Source organism: Pyrgilauda ruficollis, unplaced genomic scaffold, assembly GCF_017590135.1.
Source record: "Pyrgilauda ruficollis isolate IOZ18807 unplaced genomic scaffold, ASM1759013v1 scaffold257, whole genome shotgun sequence".
NCBI lineage: Eukaryota > Metazoa > Chordata > Aves > Passeriformes > Passeridae > Pyrgilauda > Pyrgilauda ruficollis.
Window position 1 is genome coordinate 213207 of NW_024523900.1, and position 13254 is coordinate 226460.

The 13254-nt window shown below is 33.8% G+C and overlaps 1 protein-coding gene across 20 annotated transcripts in view; it reads left to right on the top strand.

Annotated features, from left to right (window-relative positions):
• The window catches only part of PPIP5K2 (diphosphoinositol pentakisphosphate kinase 2), a 49222-nt gene that overhangs the window by 20109 nt on the left and 15859 nt on the right, over positions 1 to 13254 (top strand). For all 20 annotated transcript variants that reach the window (XR_005955430.1, XR_005955433.1, XR_005955428.1 and 17 more), the window contains exons 9-21: positions 534 to 655; positions 1965 to 2066; positions 2622 to 2708; positions 3623 to 3698; positions 3782 to 3891; positions 4945 to 5030; positions 5672 to 5797; positions 5911 to 6032; positions 7481 to 7663; positions 9553 to 9694; positions 10250 to 10473; positions 12050 to 12177; positions 12338 to 12452. Coding sequence is in view for 11 of the 20 variants with exons in the window: in XM_041471111.1 (XP_041327045.1) it covers positions 534 to 655; positions 1965 to 2066; positions 2622 to 2708; positions 3623 to 3698; positions 3782 to 3891; positions 4945 to 5030; positions 5672 to 5797; positions 5911 to 6032; positions 7481 to 7663; positions 9553 to 9694; positions 10250 to 10473; positions 12050 to 12177; positions 12338 to 12452 (1623 nt within the window). In the remaining 9 variants the exon portion in view is untranslated. The remainder of the gene's footprint in view (positions 1 to 533; positions 656 to 1964; positions 2067 to 2621; positions 2709 to 3622; positions 3699 to 3781; positions 3892 to 4944; positions 5031 to 5671; positions 5798 to 5910; positions 6033 to 7480; positions 7664 to 9552; positions 9695 to 10249; positions 10474 to 12049; positions 12178 to 12337; positions 12453 to 13254) is intronic.

Genomic DNA, 13254 nt, shown 5'->3' on the forward strand with positions numbered 1-13254 from the left:
ACTGTGATGGCATTCCGTAGGGTGTGGGCCTCTATCAGCGAAGTGGGCTTTGAGATCTTAAGAAGTAATCTGTTAAAATAGCTTCCAGTATCCTCTACTAATGATGTCAATGGTATGTTAATGTCAAAACTGTCTTGTAAAATTTTAACAAAAATGGTTGTTCAATTTTTTTTTTTGTAATTTCTTGCCTGCCATCCTTAAAAACTATATGTAGTAGGAAACCACTGTCAGAAAGGGGGACTTGTAGGCCCATGGTTGCTGTAAGTCTTGAAGTTTGTGCTCTTGTGAACTTGACCTTCAATACTAATACTGCTAGGAATATGCAGGAAGCATAAAATCAAGTTGGGGATAAAAAGTTAAAACAGGAAGATGTTTGCATGATGTGGGTGAACCTTACATGGAACTGACGTAAGGTAGTAAGTGTAAAGTGTGACATGTTTTGGTCATGTTTTCTGATGAATACCTGGTTAAAATACAAAATTTGTTTAGAATAAGCAATTCTAAATCACTTGAACTTTTATTCTTTAAAACAGCAAACAGTTTGTGGCTTTGATTTGCTACGTGCTAATGGACAGTCCTATGTCTGTGATGTGAATGGCTTCAGTTTTGTGAAAAACTCCATGAAATACTATGATGATTGTGCTAAGATACTGGGGTAAGAATTTTCTGATTTATTTCAGATTTGCTTATTAACTCCCTTGCATATTATTGTAGTTTATGTATATTAATATTAATTATGAATTATTTATTAAAATTAAATATAACATTAAAAGTCATTAACATAAACAATTAAAAAATCCTTAAAGAGAATCCTAAGTCAATAAAAAATACTAACTAAATTCCTTATTCCTAAAATTATCCCAAACATCTGAATTTTTAAAAGTGCTTACAGCTAACTGAGTAAGTATTTTGAAATCAAGATTAAGTTCTTAAAGGTAGCTGAGATCTTTTCAAATACTGAAGCACTGCTGCATGGTTGTGATTGCTGCTGTTTAATGTTTCCAAATTGCTGTACATTGTCCTTGATTTGAAGCTGGTGTATACTTGTATATTTGTGGATTTCATACTTGTAAAACCAAACTGAAATAGAATCATGGCATCTTCTATCACACCATGTTGTCTCTGCCACTGGAGGTAAAAAAAAGTATAATGAGGGATCATAGAGAAGTGGGTATAGAACTCTATGCAAGAGTCCTCAAAGTAGGCTAAGCACATTGTGACTGGCTTTACAGTAAGATTGCACTGATGAGATATAGAAAGAATTTTGCATAATCTAATGACCTGGGACCTTACTATGTGAAGGATTTTGCAAGTTTTTTCAAAAATTTTAGCAATTATATTTTGGCTTATTCTACTTTAAGATGGACCTTTTTTCCCATCCATGTTACTGTTTCTTATGTAGCTATTACTCTTAAGTTCAGTGTATTTTGATGAGATATTTGTGAAACAGAACATTATATGTACCATCCTTCCTGAGGTGGAGACTGCATTGTCATTTTATAGTTACAAAGAGAAACTGTACCTATTTTTCCAGTTTTATCACAGAGACTTTTGAGAAACTACTGGTGAAAGGTAGCAGTTAACTCTTTGATGAGAATGGCTTGGTGATTGTTAGGCACTTTTACTTAGACAGCAAAGGCAATTGTCTGCATACATAAATGAACATTAATAATTCCTATCCAAGGAACTCTTTTAGGAACTGGAGTTGAAAAGCTGAAGTTCGTTACAAGTACAGGGCCAGTAGTCTAATGCTCCTGTAGCAGTTGTAATAGCTCTAAATTATTAAGTTTTCTTTATTGTGCAATTAAAAGAAAAATATTTATCTATACATTCATGGCTGCTAGTACTCTAAAACTACCTTAATTAAAATGCATATATGTAATCTGTTTGGAGTTTGCATGTGTTGTATAAACTGTGCTTTAAACTTACTTGATTTGGTTTTTTATTTTTAACTCCTATTTTAGAAATATCATAATGAGGGAACTTGCTCCCCAATTTCAAATACCATGGTCAATTCCTTTGGAAGCTGAAGACATTCCTATTGTGCCAACCACCTCTGGAACAATGTAAGAAAATAGTAGCTACACCTGAATTGTGTAAACTCCCAATGTAACTTTTGTGTGAATCTTTTTTTCTCTTTGCAAGGTGTGCCCACATTGGTCTGTGAATGCTTGTTTTGTGTGCTGAAAACAAGGAAGGAATCACAATTGCTATATCAGCAGTCAGAGTTTCTCACCCTTAGTCAAGCTGAGTATAGAACAGCAGATTTTATAGTTTAGCATCTTTTATGCATAGCTTCCACTGCTAATCATTGTTCCACCACCAACTTAATATGTGCTTCTAATAAACATGCTCTCTCATTTAATGATCCTCAAAATCATTGTTTTAAAAACTACTTAAAATAGATATTCTATAGTTACTTAAGTCTTAAAATCCGTATTTATATTTTATACCTTACATCATTTTGAGTTAACCTTATATTCTTGCATATGCTTCCATCACTTCTGTAGTTATGTCAGATGACTACAACTTTGTCAATTGTCTTGATTGTAGTTGGTTTAATATTAAATAAAAGACAGACGTGTGTGCAGACTTGTGAAATACAACCCTTGAAATTTCAGGATGGAGCTTAGATGTGTCATAGCTGTAATACGCCATGGGGATCGAACACCAAAGCAAAAAATGAAAATGGAAGTAAAACATCAGAGGTAAATAGAATCTTGGTAAAGTTATTTCCCATATTTTAGAGTATAGAATGTTGGGGCTAAGCAGTGAATTAACTAGGAATTACACAACTGCAAGTTGCTTTTTTGTTTTGTTTTCTTCTAAATCTAACAGTTTTAGATACTGCAAATAATTACAAGTATGCACCTCTCTTTCTAACAGAACTGTCAACTTACTTGTGCAAATTTCCTTCAATACTGTCCTGTTTGATTTTATGGAAAATGCATTTGTGTCTATAAATGTCTTTATTAAAAATAATGCAGCAGAGAATATTTCTGGTTCTCCATTAGACCATGGCTTCTCTTTTCTGCTTTTTATCATAACTGTTCTTGTGTGCAATGTCATATTACTTTTTCTAGTTATTTTTGTCAAAGTTTAATGACTCTGAATTTCTGGTAGATACCATCTTTATGTTGGCATTCATAAGGCAACTTACATAATTGACCTGGAACTAGGTTCAGTTTCAGTAAAAAGGAATTATTTATTTTGGGACTAGATTCTTGTATTCAGAACATGCTGCAGAAGAGTAGGACTGCTCACTTGGTGTTTTTGGTCCCTACCTCTGTTCAGGATCATTCTTGAAGACTAAGAATTTATATACCTGCATATTCAAATAGTATATAATTCAAATATATATAATATTTTTTTTAATACTTAGCAAGTCAGTAAGACACTGACTAAGTTATTTTTGGTGCTCTTATTTCCCTAATACATTGAAAACTTTCTAGGGTGATGGGATTTGAATAAAATTTGGTTTGACCTCTGTACTGCAGTTTTTAACCTGACTTTCAAATACTGTAAAGATACTAATTTTAGATCACTTTAAGAACCTCCTGTTCAAGTAGTACTAATTTAATTTATTAATGGAATTTTAAAATTATTTTTCTTTATCTTAAAGATTTTTTGATCTCTTTGAAAAATGTGATGGATATAAATCTGGAAAACTGAAACTGAAAAAACCAAAGCAGTTGCAGGCAAGTTTGTTTATTTTTTTACTGTAATATTTTGAAAGTAAAAATCTATTTATTTAATTAAATCCTATGTTTCCTTCTTTTAGGAAGTACTTGATATAGCAAGGCAGCTCCTTGTAGAACTTGGGCAAAACAATGATTCTGAAATTGAAGAAAGTAAAGCAAAACTTGAACAGCTAAAGACCGTGTTAGAAATGTAAGTGTCTAATTTTCAGGCTTCATAGCAATGAAGTTATATCTGCTGTTTTGACTTGTTCCACTAGTTACTGTGTGGATTGCAATGTTATCAAATACATAATAATATAATAATTCAAGCACAATTTTTTGAAGAGAAGGATGTCATGTTTGAAATGAGCCATCACTGGTATTTTTCTTCTTGACTTTTTAATTTAACTTACTGCTGTATCTAGTGTCTCAGTATACATTCAAAAAGAGAAGGTTACTTCTGTTGATGTCAAATTTTGTCTTCTTGCATGTTTTTAAAATGAAAACGCTTGTAAGCAGGGTCTGCTTCTTGCAGTGTGACCTAATGACATCTGATAAAACCAGTAAGAACTATCACCATACTTACTTGTCTACGTACAGCAAACTTTGAGGACTGAAGATAAATAAGTTCTTGTATACTAAGCCTGAAATATTTAGTAAAAAAACCCCAAACCTTTAAATACCAAATAAAACAAAGAAAACAACATTAAAAAAAGGCTTCAAGGTTTATTAAAGATCTGGGATCTTAGACTGAAAAATGTTAATAGGAATTTTTAATTAAAAAAATCAGGGAACACACAATTATTATTGAAATTTATAGTAACTGTTTTAAATAATGAGTTTTGCTTGAGAACTTAATGGGCTATAAAACCAGTAGCCATCTACACTGTGAGACCAGTTTCTGGATACTAATAGCCACTGTAGTTTTGGATCTGAAGAGATAAATTACTTGTGCCATGTCCAATACTGCTTATGGTTGTGGGGGGTGGGGGGTTCCAGTTTTATGTTCAGTGTTGTAAAAGGTAGAATTGGATAGTATTTTAAGATGTTTCATTATGGCATAGTTGTTATTTCTGCTAATTCTGTGTTAGTTGAGTTAATGTTTATTCTAAGGACTGCTTCAATAAATGTTGGTCAAATGCACAAATTATTGACCAACAGAGATTTATTATATACTGTTACAGGATTTTAGCAGTTTTGGAGGAAGATATTTAAAATGTTTCTCTCCCTCTTTCCCTCTCATTTTTCCCTGTTCCTGCTTAAGGTATGGGCATTTTTCAGGCATAAATCGCAAGGTTCAGTTAACATATCTTCCTCATGGCTGCCCTAAGACTTCAAGTGAAGAGGAAGGTATTGTATTATTTCTCTACCTTATTGCTTAATATTATATGTATATAAATAGTCATGGACTACTGGTGTAATGTGTCTTGATGTTAAAAAGAGGGAATAGTCTGTTTTGAAAAAATGTATAGTTAGCAGATATTCACAGTATTTTAATCTGCTGAATTGTACACCTAAAACTCTGTAGTAAATTTGTCTTCTAACCCTGCTCTTGTGCAACAGAAGAGTAACATGAAAAGAAACTTGAGTGATTCACCAAAGTAGTGTTTTGAGCCCGTATAAGAAAATCTCACTCAACAATTTAAAAACATGTACAAATTGTAAATTTAAAACATTTACAAATTGTAGGATGTTTAGCATCCAATTTGTTTTAATTTTTCTATCTTGATTCACTTTTTGCCTCAGATTCATGCTAAATATTTTTAACATATATTCTCTTTCTAGTTTTATTACTTCTGTTTTCTCTGTCTAAAGTTCCCATTTAGTTCATCAGGTCAATATGTCCTTAATGTTAGAATACTATTAAAGATTCATAATGTTGAAGAGGTCCTTTGATGAAGCTTCTCATAGGCCAAATGTTTTTTGTTCATTTGGAAAAAAAAAATTAACAATATACTTAATTACTAAGGTTTTCTCTTGTGTAAAATTAGATAATAGAAGAAATGAGCCATCCCTGCTTCTCGTTCTAAAATGGGGAGGAGAGTTGACCCCTGCAGGCAGGGTTCAAGCAGAGGAGCTTGGAAGAGCTTTCAGGTGTATGTATCCAGGCGGACAAGGTAAAAAGAAAATTTTCATAATAATTAAAAAAAAAATCAGTCCAGTGTCGTAAATCACTTTTGAAGATAATCAAGTTCAAGATGAGAGTTTGAGCAAAATATTTATTTGGTAGGAGATTATGCTGGATTTCCTGGATGTGGATTACTTAGATTACATAGCACTTACCGACATGATCTCAAAATCTATGCTTCTGATGAGGGACGAGTTCAGATGACTGCAGCAGCTTTTGCAAAGGTACAATGTGAAATGGTATTTTCATTTCTAAAATTCTGATATTCTCAGGTTTGTGTTTTCTTTTGAAGTCTGGGAGAGATTTACAGTTTATTAGAAAAAGGTATTTTCAAAGAGTAGTTCAGTGTGAAAAAGTATCCAAATAATGTGCCAAACAATTGAAGTTCTTGGAGCAAATGAAGACAGTTTTTAATTAAACAGCCCTGTCTGAGGCACTTTTGTCCTCTTCTCCATAAGATTCTGTGAACAAGCTGCTTTGACAAGTGAACTGTCTGCTCACTTGAAATCCTGGGCTCTAATGCAAGTATTTGTCTTCTTCACTTCTCCATGGATAAGGTCAGATTTCAGTTATCAAGACTGCCATCTACCTTTACTTTCACTTAACTGTTTTTCACTTGTGAGTAACAGGTCCAGGGCAATGCCTGTGCTCAATAGTTCATCAGTAACCTCTGTGAAAGAATTGTCCTAGGCGTTTTCCAGAAATCTTGGTTCCTTGTCCCCTGCAATATTGCCATAGAGGTATCCAGGGTCAAGAGTACCCATGGAAACAAGGCCTGCAATTAGATGGCTTTCTCCACTTGTGTTAAGAACGTTTCATCCATTTCCCCTTTTAAACTGGGGGATCTGTAATAGAGGCCTACCATGATATTGTGATGTCTACCTGGCTTCCAGAAGGTCCTATAACTAGTTACAGCAGAAGTCCATTCATGTGAACTACTCTACAGTATCTCTCTAATGTGAATTACCTTGAAGCTCTACAAGTTTTCAGACTTCTTGTTTCTTCTATTTGTTTCTATGCTGCATGTGTTTGTACAGAAACATTTCAGCCATCTGACCTGCTTTCCCTTGGTCAGCAGTCTTGAAGAGACACCACACCATTTCCTTCTTTATTCCAGAGCCCTTCCATTGCCACAAAGGTCACAAAAGTTTCCAGCCTTTTTCATTTTGGAATTCTCCATTCACCCCTTGTTCAAGGTCTTTGATTGTCCTGTGACTCACATGGCTTGGGTTTTTGCCTTTGTAGAGTCTCTGTAAGACCCTACATATCTGCTGTTTATCCTGCCAGATGCTATTTGGTTTCAAACCCTTCCCATAGCTCCTCTCTGGTAACATAAGTCCTTGCATGTCACCCGCAAGTCAGGCAGCTGTTGCTTCCAGCCTCAGGGAGAGGGCACCTGCACTCCCTACAGTCCAAGACCTGAACAGTTGGTGTGGGGAACATTCTCTGTGGCATGTCACCATCACTGTTGCACCATCTGTATCAATTCTGCAGGCTAGAGGTGTATAGGGACCCATTTCTCTGTAAGTATATCCACGGCACCCCTGTTTATCTAACCTATAGCCAAGTGATACCATCTTGAATTTAAATTAAGTGTTTTGGGCATTTTTTTTTAAGATACTCATTTTTTCATTTCATCTATTTGCCTGAATAATGATAATGTTTTCTTCAGGGACTACTTGCCTTAGAGGGAGAGCTGACTCCTATTCTTGTCCAGATGGTAAAAAGTGCTAATATGAATGGTCTGTTGGACAGTGACAGTGATTCTTTAAGCAGCTGTCAACATCGTGTTAAAGCGAGGCTCCATGAAATTCTCCAGAGAGACAGAGAATTTACTGCTGATGACTATGATAAGGTTAGCATGTGATTAGTTTCCCATTAAATAAAAGAAATAACTATGAAAATTCCTGTGCAAAAGTACTGAGCAGTGATTTTATATATCTGTTTTGGAAAATTATTTGCGTGCTTGCAAATAGTTTGAAGTGTAAAGATGGCTGTACCAATGTGGCTGTAGATATTTCATCCTGCTACAAACTTTGAAGTAGGAGTGGACAGGGATCTCGTTTGTAAACCTTTTTCACTGTTACATTAAAATATTTTAATTATTCAAGAAATGGCATTATATTGTTTGCATTTTTTATAATCTTTACTTTGACAGTGTGTGGTGTAACGAAATGTTTTCATACCTACTGCAATTTCAATCATTAATATGCTGCAAGGTCTTTTTTATTGACTTAGAATACTAAGATACTGAAAAGCAGTAGAATACTTTCAGTGAAATATCTCATTAACATGCTAAATTAGCACATAGTAATATAGTTTATGTTGACTTAGTACAGATCATGTCTTTGTTCCTGGTTTAAAATGTATTGTTTGTTATAGTTAAGAAACTGATTTCTCTTTCAATTGCTCATACTCTGTCTTGTGTAACAACTAAATACAAGTCCTCAAATGAGGTTTAAGCTTAAACTGCTACTTTTGAAAAAGTATTGGGAGCAAATTAATTAAGAATAATATACTCTGCATGTATATACCCTGTGTGGATTCATTTAAATATATAAAATATCACACAAACCACTCCTAGCAGTGGAGTGTAATTGGAAACAGTAATTGGAAAATGCAGGGATTTATTGATGTTTGTTATATAGATATAATAAGGTTTGAAATTAGCTAGAACTAATAGAGTGCTCTTCAATCACTGAGTTACTGACCTTTGGGATTATAAAGCAATAAAAACTTGGGGGGTTCATTTATTTGTGGAGGTTTTTAAATTTACTTGTGATTTGGGAAAACTGTATGGGGTTTATTCCTGTGCCTTCCTCCCTGTTATGTAAAAGTAATCAGTTTCTTAATTTACATCATAATAGGGAGATAGAAACTGTTTAGTGTTAGGTAGAGAGCAGAAGTTTTTCACATGCAAATTACTCTATCCATTGCAGGAAACTGAGGAAAGTGCAAATAAGTGTGTGTTTTATGTATAAATTACTGTTTCATATCATTGGTCACTTTGAATTCTGCAGACTTTTCTGAAAAAAATGAAGCTAAGCCTCACATATACATTGACTGTATTGTTTTAGTGACACTCACCTTGATGGTGATCATTTTTAGCTTTTACCATTTCTATAATTTATTCCGTTCTGAAGAACACCTCATATGTTGTTCCTATATGTGCTTTTAAAGGCTTTCTTTTTGTGTCTGTGTCCTGCAGTCCTGTAGAAACAAAAACCTATGCCAGGAACAGGCAAACTTATTTTAAGGTACCAGTTACTCTTGCAAATCTGGTTCCTATAGAGCAAAAAATATTTGTGAGGCATGTAGCTTAATGACAACATTTCTAACAGAATTTACTTTTGTAAGCTTTTGAATACAGAAGTTACTTGAAAGGAAGATATGGAAGCTTGCTAAGTATATACAAAATTTTAAACATTTTCCCAATTTTCCTGTCTTGGAATAAAAGAAATAGCTTTATGAATTCTTGTAGATATTCACATTTACTGTATAGAATTAATTGCTCTATGAATTTCTTATTACCTTTGAATCTCTAGTAAATGGTACTACATTTTGATGTATTTTCTTAATGCCTCAAAGGTAATAGATAGTTGATAAATTATTAAAAATATTCATAGCAACCTGCTTGAGTTCTTTGTCTCTAGTACTTGGTATCTTTGGCATGTTCCATCTTATCTCACCAGGTCTTTCAAATCTAGTCTGTTCAGTTAATTTTGTGTTTATCTCAAATTGCAGCTCACACCATCTGGAAGCATCTCACTGATAAAATCAATGCAGATTATTAAAAATCCAGTAAAGACATGTGACAAGGTCTATTACTTGATACAGAGTTTGACTTCTCAGATCAGGCAGAGAATGGAAGACCCAAAGTCTGCAGGTACTGAAACATTTTTGTACTTGTATTTAGTTTCTCTAGTTAACATACATGAAAGAAAATTGTAATGTAACTTCTTCACTAAACTCACTTTTAGCAGAACATTGGTCAACGAATAATGGATTAAGTATTTTCACATCTGATTTCATATGCATAGTTTTGAAGTAAAAAGTGTGAGGAACATGTGCTTGTATTGCAGGTGCTCTTTGGTGTTAAGAAATTCCAATGTTTGCAGAAATTCTTGTCTTAATTATTTGAAACTCAGCATACAACAAAAGTAGTAGGAAAAATTGATGGTACTAAAGCTAATTTATATAGGTACATCTTATATTTAAGGGCAAGTGGTGCATTTCTGCTGCAATGTGTTTTACTATCATAATGGAGCTATGTAATTGTGATGCTTTCAGCATTAAAATAATTTTATGCCTTCTGTCCTTTCTTCTTAATAGTAACTTATTTTAATCCCTCTGTAATTCAGTTGTTGCGACTATGTAATTAAAATGTCCTTTTGTTACTTGAATGGCCTTAATTACTTATAAGAGTTACATGTCTATCCAGATATTCAGCTGTACCACAGTGAAACTCTAGAACTGATGTTGCGCAGGTGGGCCAAGTTGGAAAAAGACTTCAAAACAAAAAATGGAAGATATGATATTAGCAAAATTCCTGATATTTATGACTGTATAAAATACGATGTACAACACAATGGATCCTTAAAATTAGAAAACACAATGGAGTTATATAGGCTTTCAAAGGCTTTAGCTGACATTGTGATTCCTCAGGTAAGTATTTTCAGTTATTAAATAGAAGCAAGTGTAAAATAAATGCATTTTAAAATTTTTGTGAAAATGTCTACTTTGCATTTTCTTTTGAAGCTCCCACATTTTGCAATAATAGAAGCTTTTAACATTATCTCTTATTTTACAGTAGCAAACTGACTGGGATTTTTTCAGAAAAATTTGATTCAGAATTATTTAAGCTGTGTTCAGGGTGAATTTTTCTAGAGATGTAGAGTGTGAACATGCCTCCTTCCTTTACAGGAGTGTGTTAAAATAAAATGGTTCATCTTCACCATTCATCATAGATTTAACAGTTGCCTTTGTGAATAACTATATTTCCTTAAATTGCTTTTAATTTCTTTTCTCCAGCTTATAGAAATTTCATTTTTGGGCTCTTTCCAAATGACAGTGTTAATCCTAATCTATGCAATTTAACTAATTTTAAACAATTTTAATTTAAAAAGACCTTTCTGCTTTTTCAAAATGCTAAGACTCCATGATGTGAATGTAGACATTAAATTTCATAGAATTTCAGGCCAGAAGTGGACAAGTTAAACTTACATGCTCTGTGGGCTGTTAAACTTCGTTTAGCTTTAAAATCTTGGAGGTGGCAGGTCATGAAATTGATTTGTGGCAACAGGACAGAACAGACTAAAGCTTTCCCCAAGCATCCCTGCAGTTACAGAATACAGAACAGTGTTGTTACAGAGGTGTTTACCCATATTGTATGCAGCTGAAGGAAGTTCTTCCTCTCCCTGTCTCTCAAACTCCTTGACGTCGAAGAAAAAAATAGTAGCGATGCTTAGAATGCATTGTTGTGCGTGGGTCTGTTAAGCTGAAATTTTGAACAGAAAGTTAGAAAAGAGCAGGTAAAAATGAGGACACACACTGAAGGAAGAAGAACAAAGAAAACTGTTGATAGCCTACATAATACAAAGGAAGAGTGCTTGTGTTGCTCTCTAGGGTAACAAGAAGATTCATTCTAACTTTCATACCATGTGCAGCGCAGAGTATGAAGCTCCTGTAAGAACATACTTTTAGATACTGATGATATTACAACATCTAATATCACCAGTAATTTCCCAGTTGTACATAAATACCATTTGTGTTATTATTTGACATAAATGGAAGCTCTTCTCTGGGGTGGCTTACTCCAAACTAAGGCAGACATATCAAATACATCTCTTTAGTGACTGTTAAAAGAAAAGGGGAAAAAAAAGAAATAAAAAACCACAACATTTTGGGGCCAGGATAGAAGATGGAGATGGTGACAAGAAGGCAGAATGACTCCATAGATGTTATGGTTAAGAAAAAAATCTTTATCATACCAGAAGGTAAATCCACTTCTTCGGTTTAACTAATGAAGGAAAAACTTTTTGTCTGTATCAAGTCAAACAGCAAAAAGGCAAGTTGCTTATTAGTTGAAGCATCACTAATCACATGTAGTAAAAGTGTTTTAAAAATTGCTTATAGCCAGAGCAAACTATTAGATTACTAATTTGCTTTAATATAGAAGCTTTGAATTAGAAGGTATATTAATCTTTAACTGAATTTTAAAAGTCAATTTGTTTTTACACAGGAATATGGTATTTCTAAAGCTGAGAAGTTGGAGATTGCCAAAGGTTACTGCACTCCTCTAGTCAGAAAAATTCGTTCTGACCTTCAGAGAACTCAAGATGATGACACTGTAAATAAGCTTCACCCTCTGTAAGCCAGTTACTTTTTTACATGGTTACATTAATTACCATAAAAATTAGAGCTATTCTGTAGTTTTCAAATTTGAAATATCTTTTTAGAAATATAGAAAGTATAATTAGAAATATAGAAATTAGAAAGTATAATTTATTTATTTCTTCTTTTTTTTAAGCTACTCCAGGGGTGTTATGTCCCCAGAACGCCACGTTCGTACTCGGCTGTATTTCACCAGTGAGAGTCACGTCCACTCTCTGTTATCCACCCTTCGTTACGGTGCCTTATGTGATGTAAGTTTCTCTGTTGAAGCCCTGATATTTTGAGAGGAACCTGAATCTTCCTCTGACTGTATCAATTGAAATGTTAAGTGTCTTTGAAATTTATCACATTTTTTCAAATACTTTATTTTCTATTACTTATGCAGAAGCATATTGCAAATTGCACATTAATTAGCATGCTAATTTCCATCAAAGTAATGCTGTGTTCCATTGGCTGTATATGTTAGAATCACAAATAGATGTGGAAAGGCCAGATATTCTTTTTCGTCTTCTGTTGTCACCAATAATTCTTCCAACTTTTATTCTCAAGTTATGATTCAGTGTTCTCCTGAATTTCCTTTTGCACTAGCTTGCTATTTTTGACCATTGACATATTGTCAAGACATCCCTACCTAATTTCAAGACTGCTCATAGAGTACAAAGTTCCTCCTGTACAGTGAATTTTCTTACTTTCCTATACTGTTATAGAATACTACAAAGGTGGTGCATTGTTCTCCATCTGCTAGTCTTTGCTACTGAAAAGGATGAGGTCTCCAGAATCAGAAATTACTTAACCTGAGCTCTTGGAGTAGATATATGCAGCACCACAAACCTATCTGCTTGTAAGATACCATTTGACTTATACACTACTTTTCAAATTGTCGTATTGACATACTTGCTTCTGGTAATGGATGACTAAACTCAGTGATGGCAAAAGCATTTATAAACCTCTGTGACATGCTACAACAAAACACTCCAATTTTAAGTCTGATAAACTCTTAATTTTTCTTTACGGTGGATTACTAAATGGTTTCTTTCCTACAGCATGAAAAAG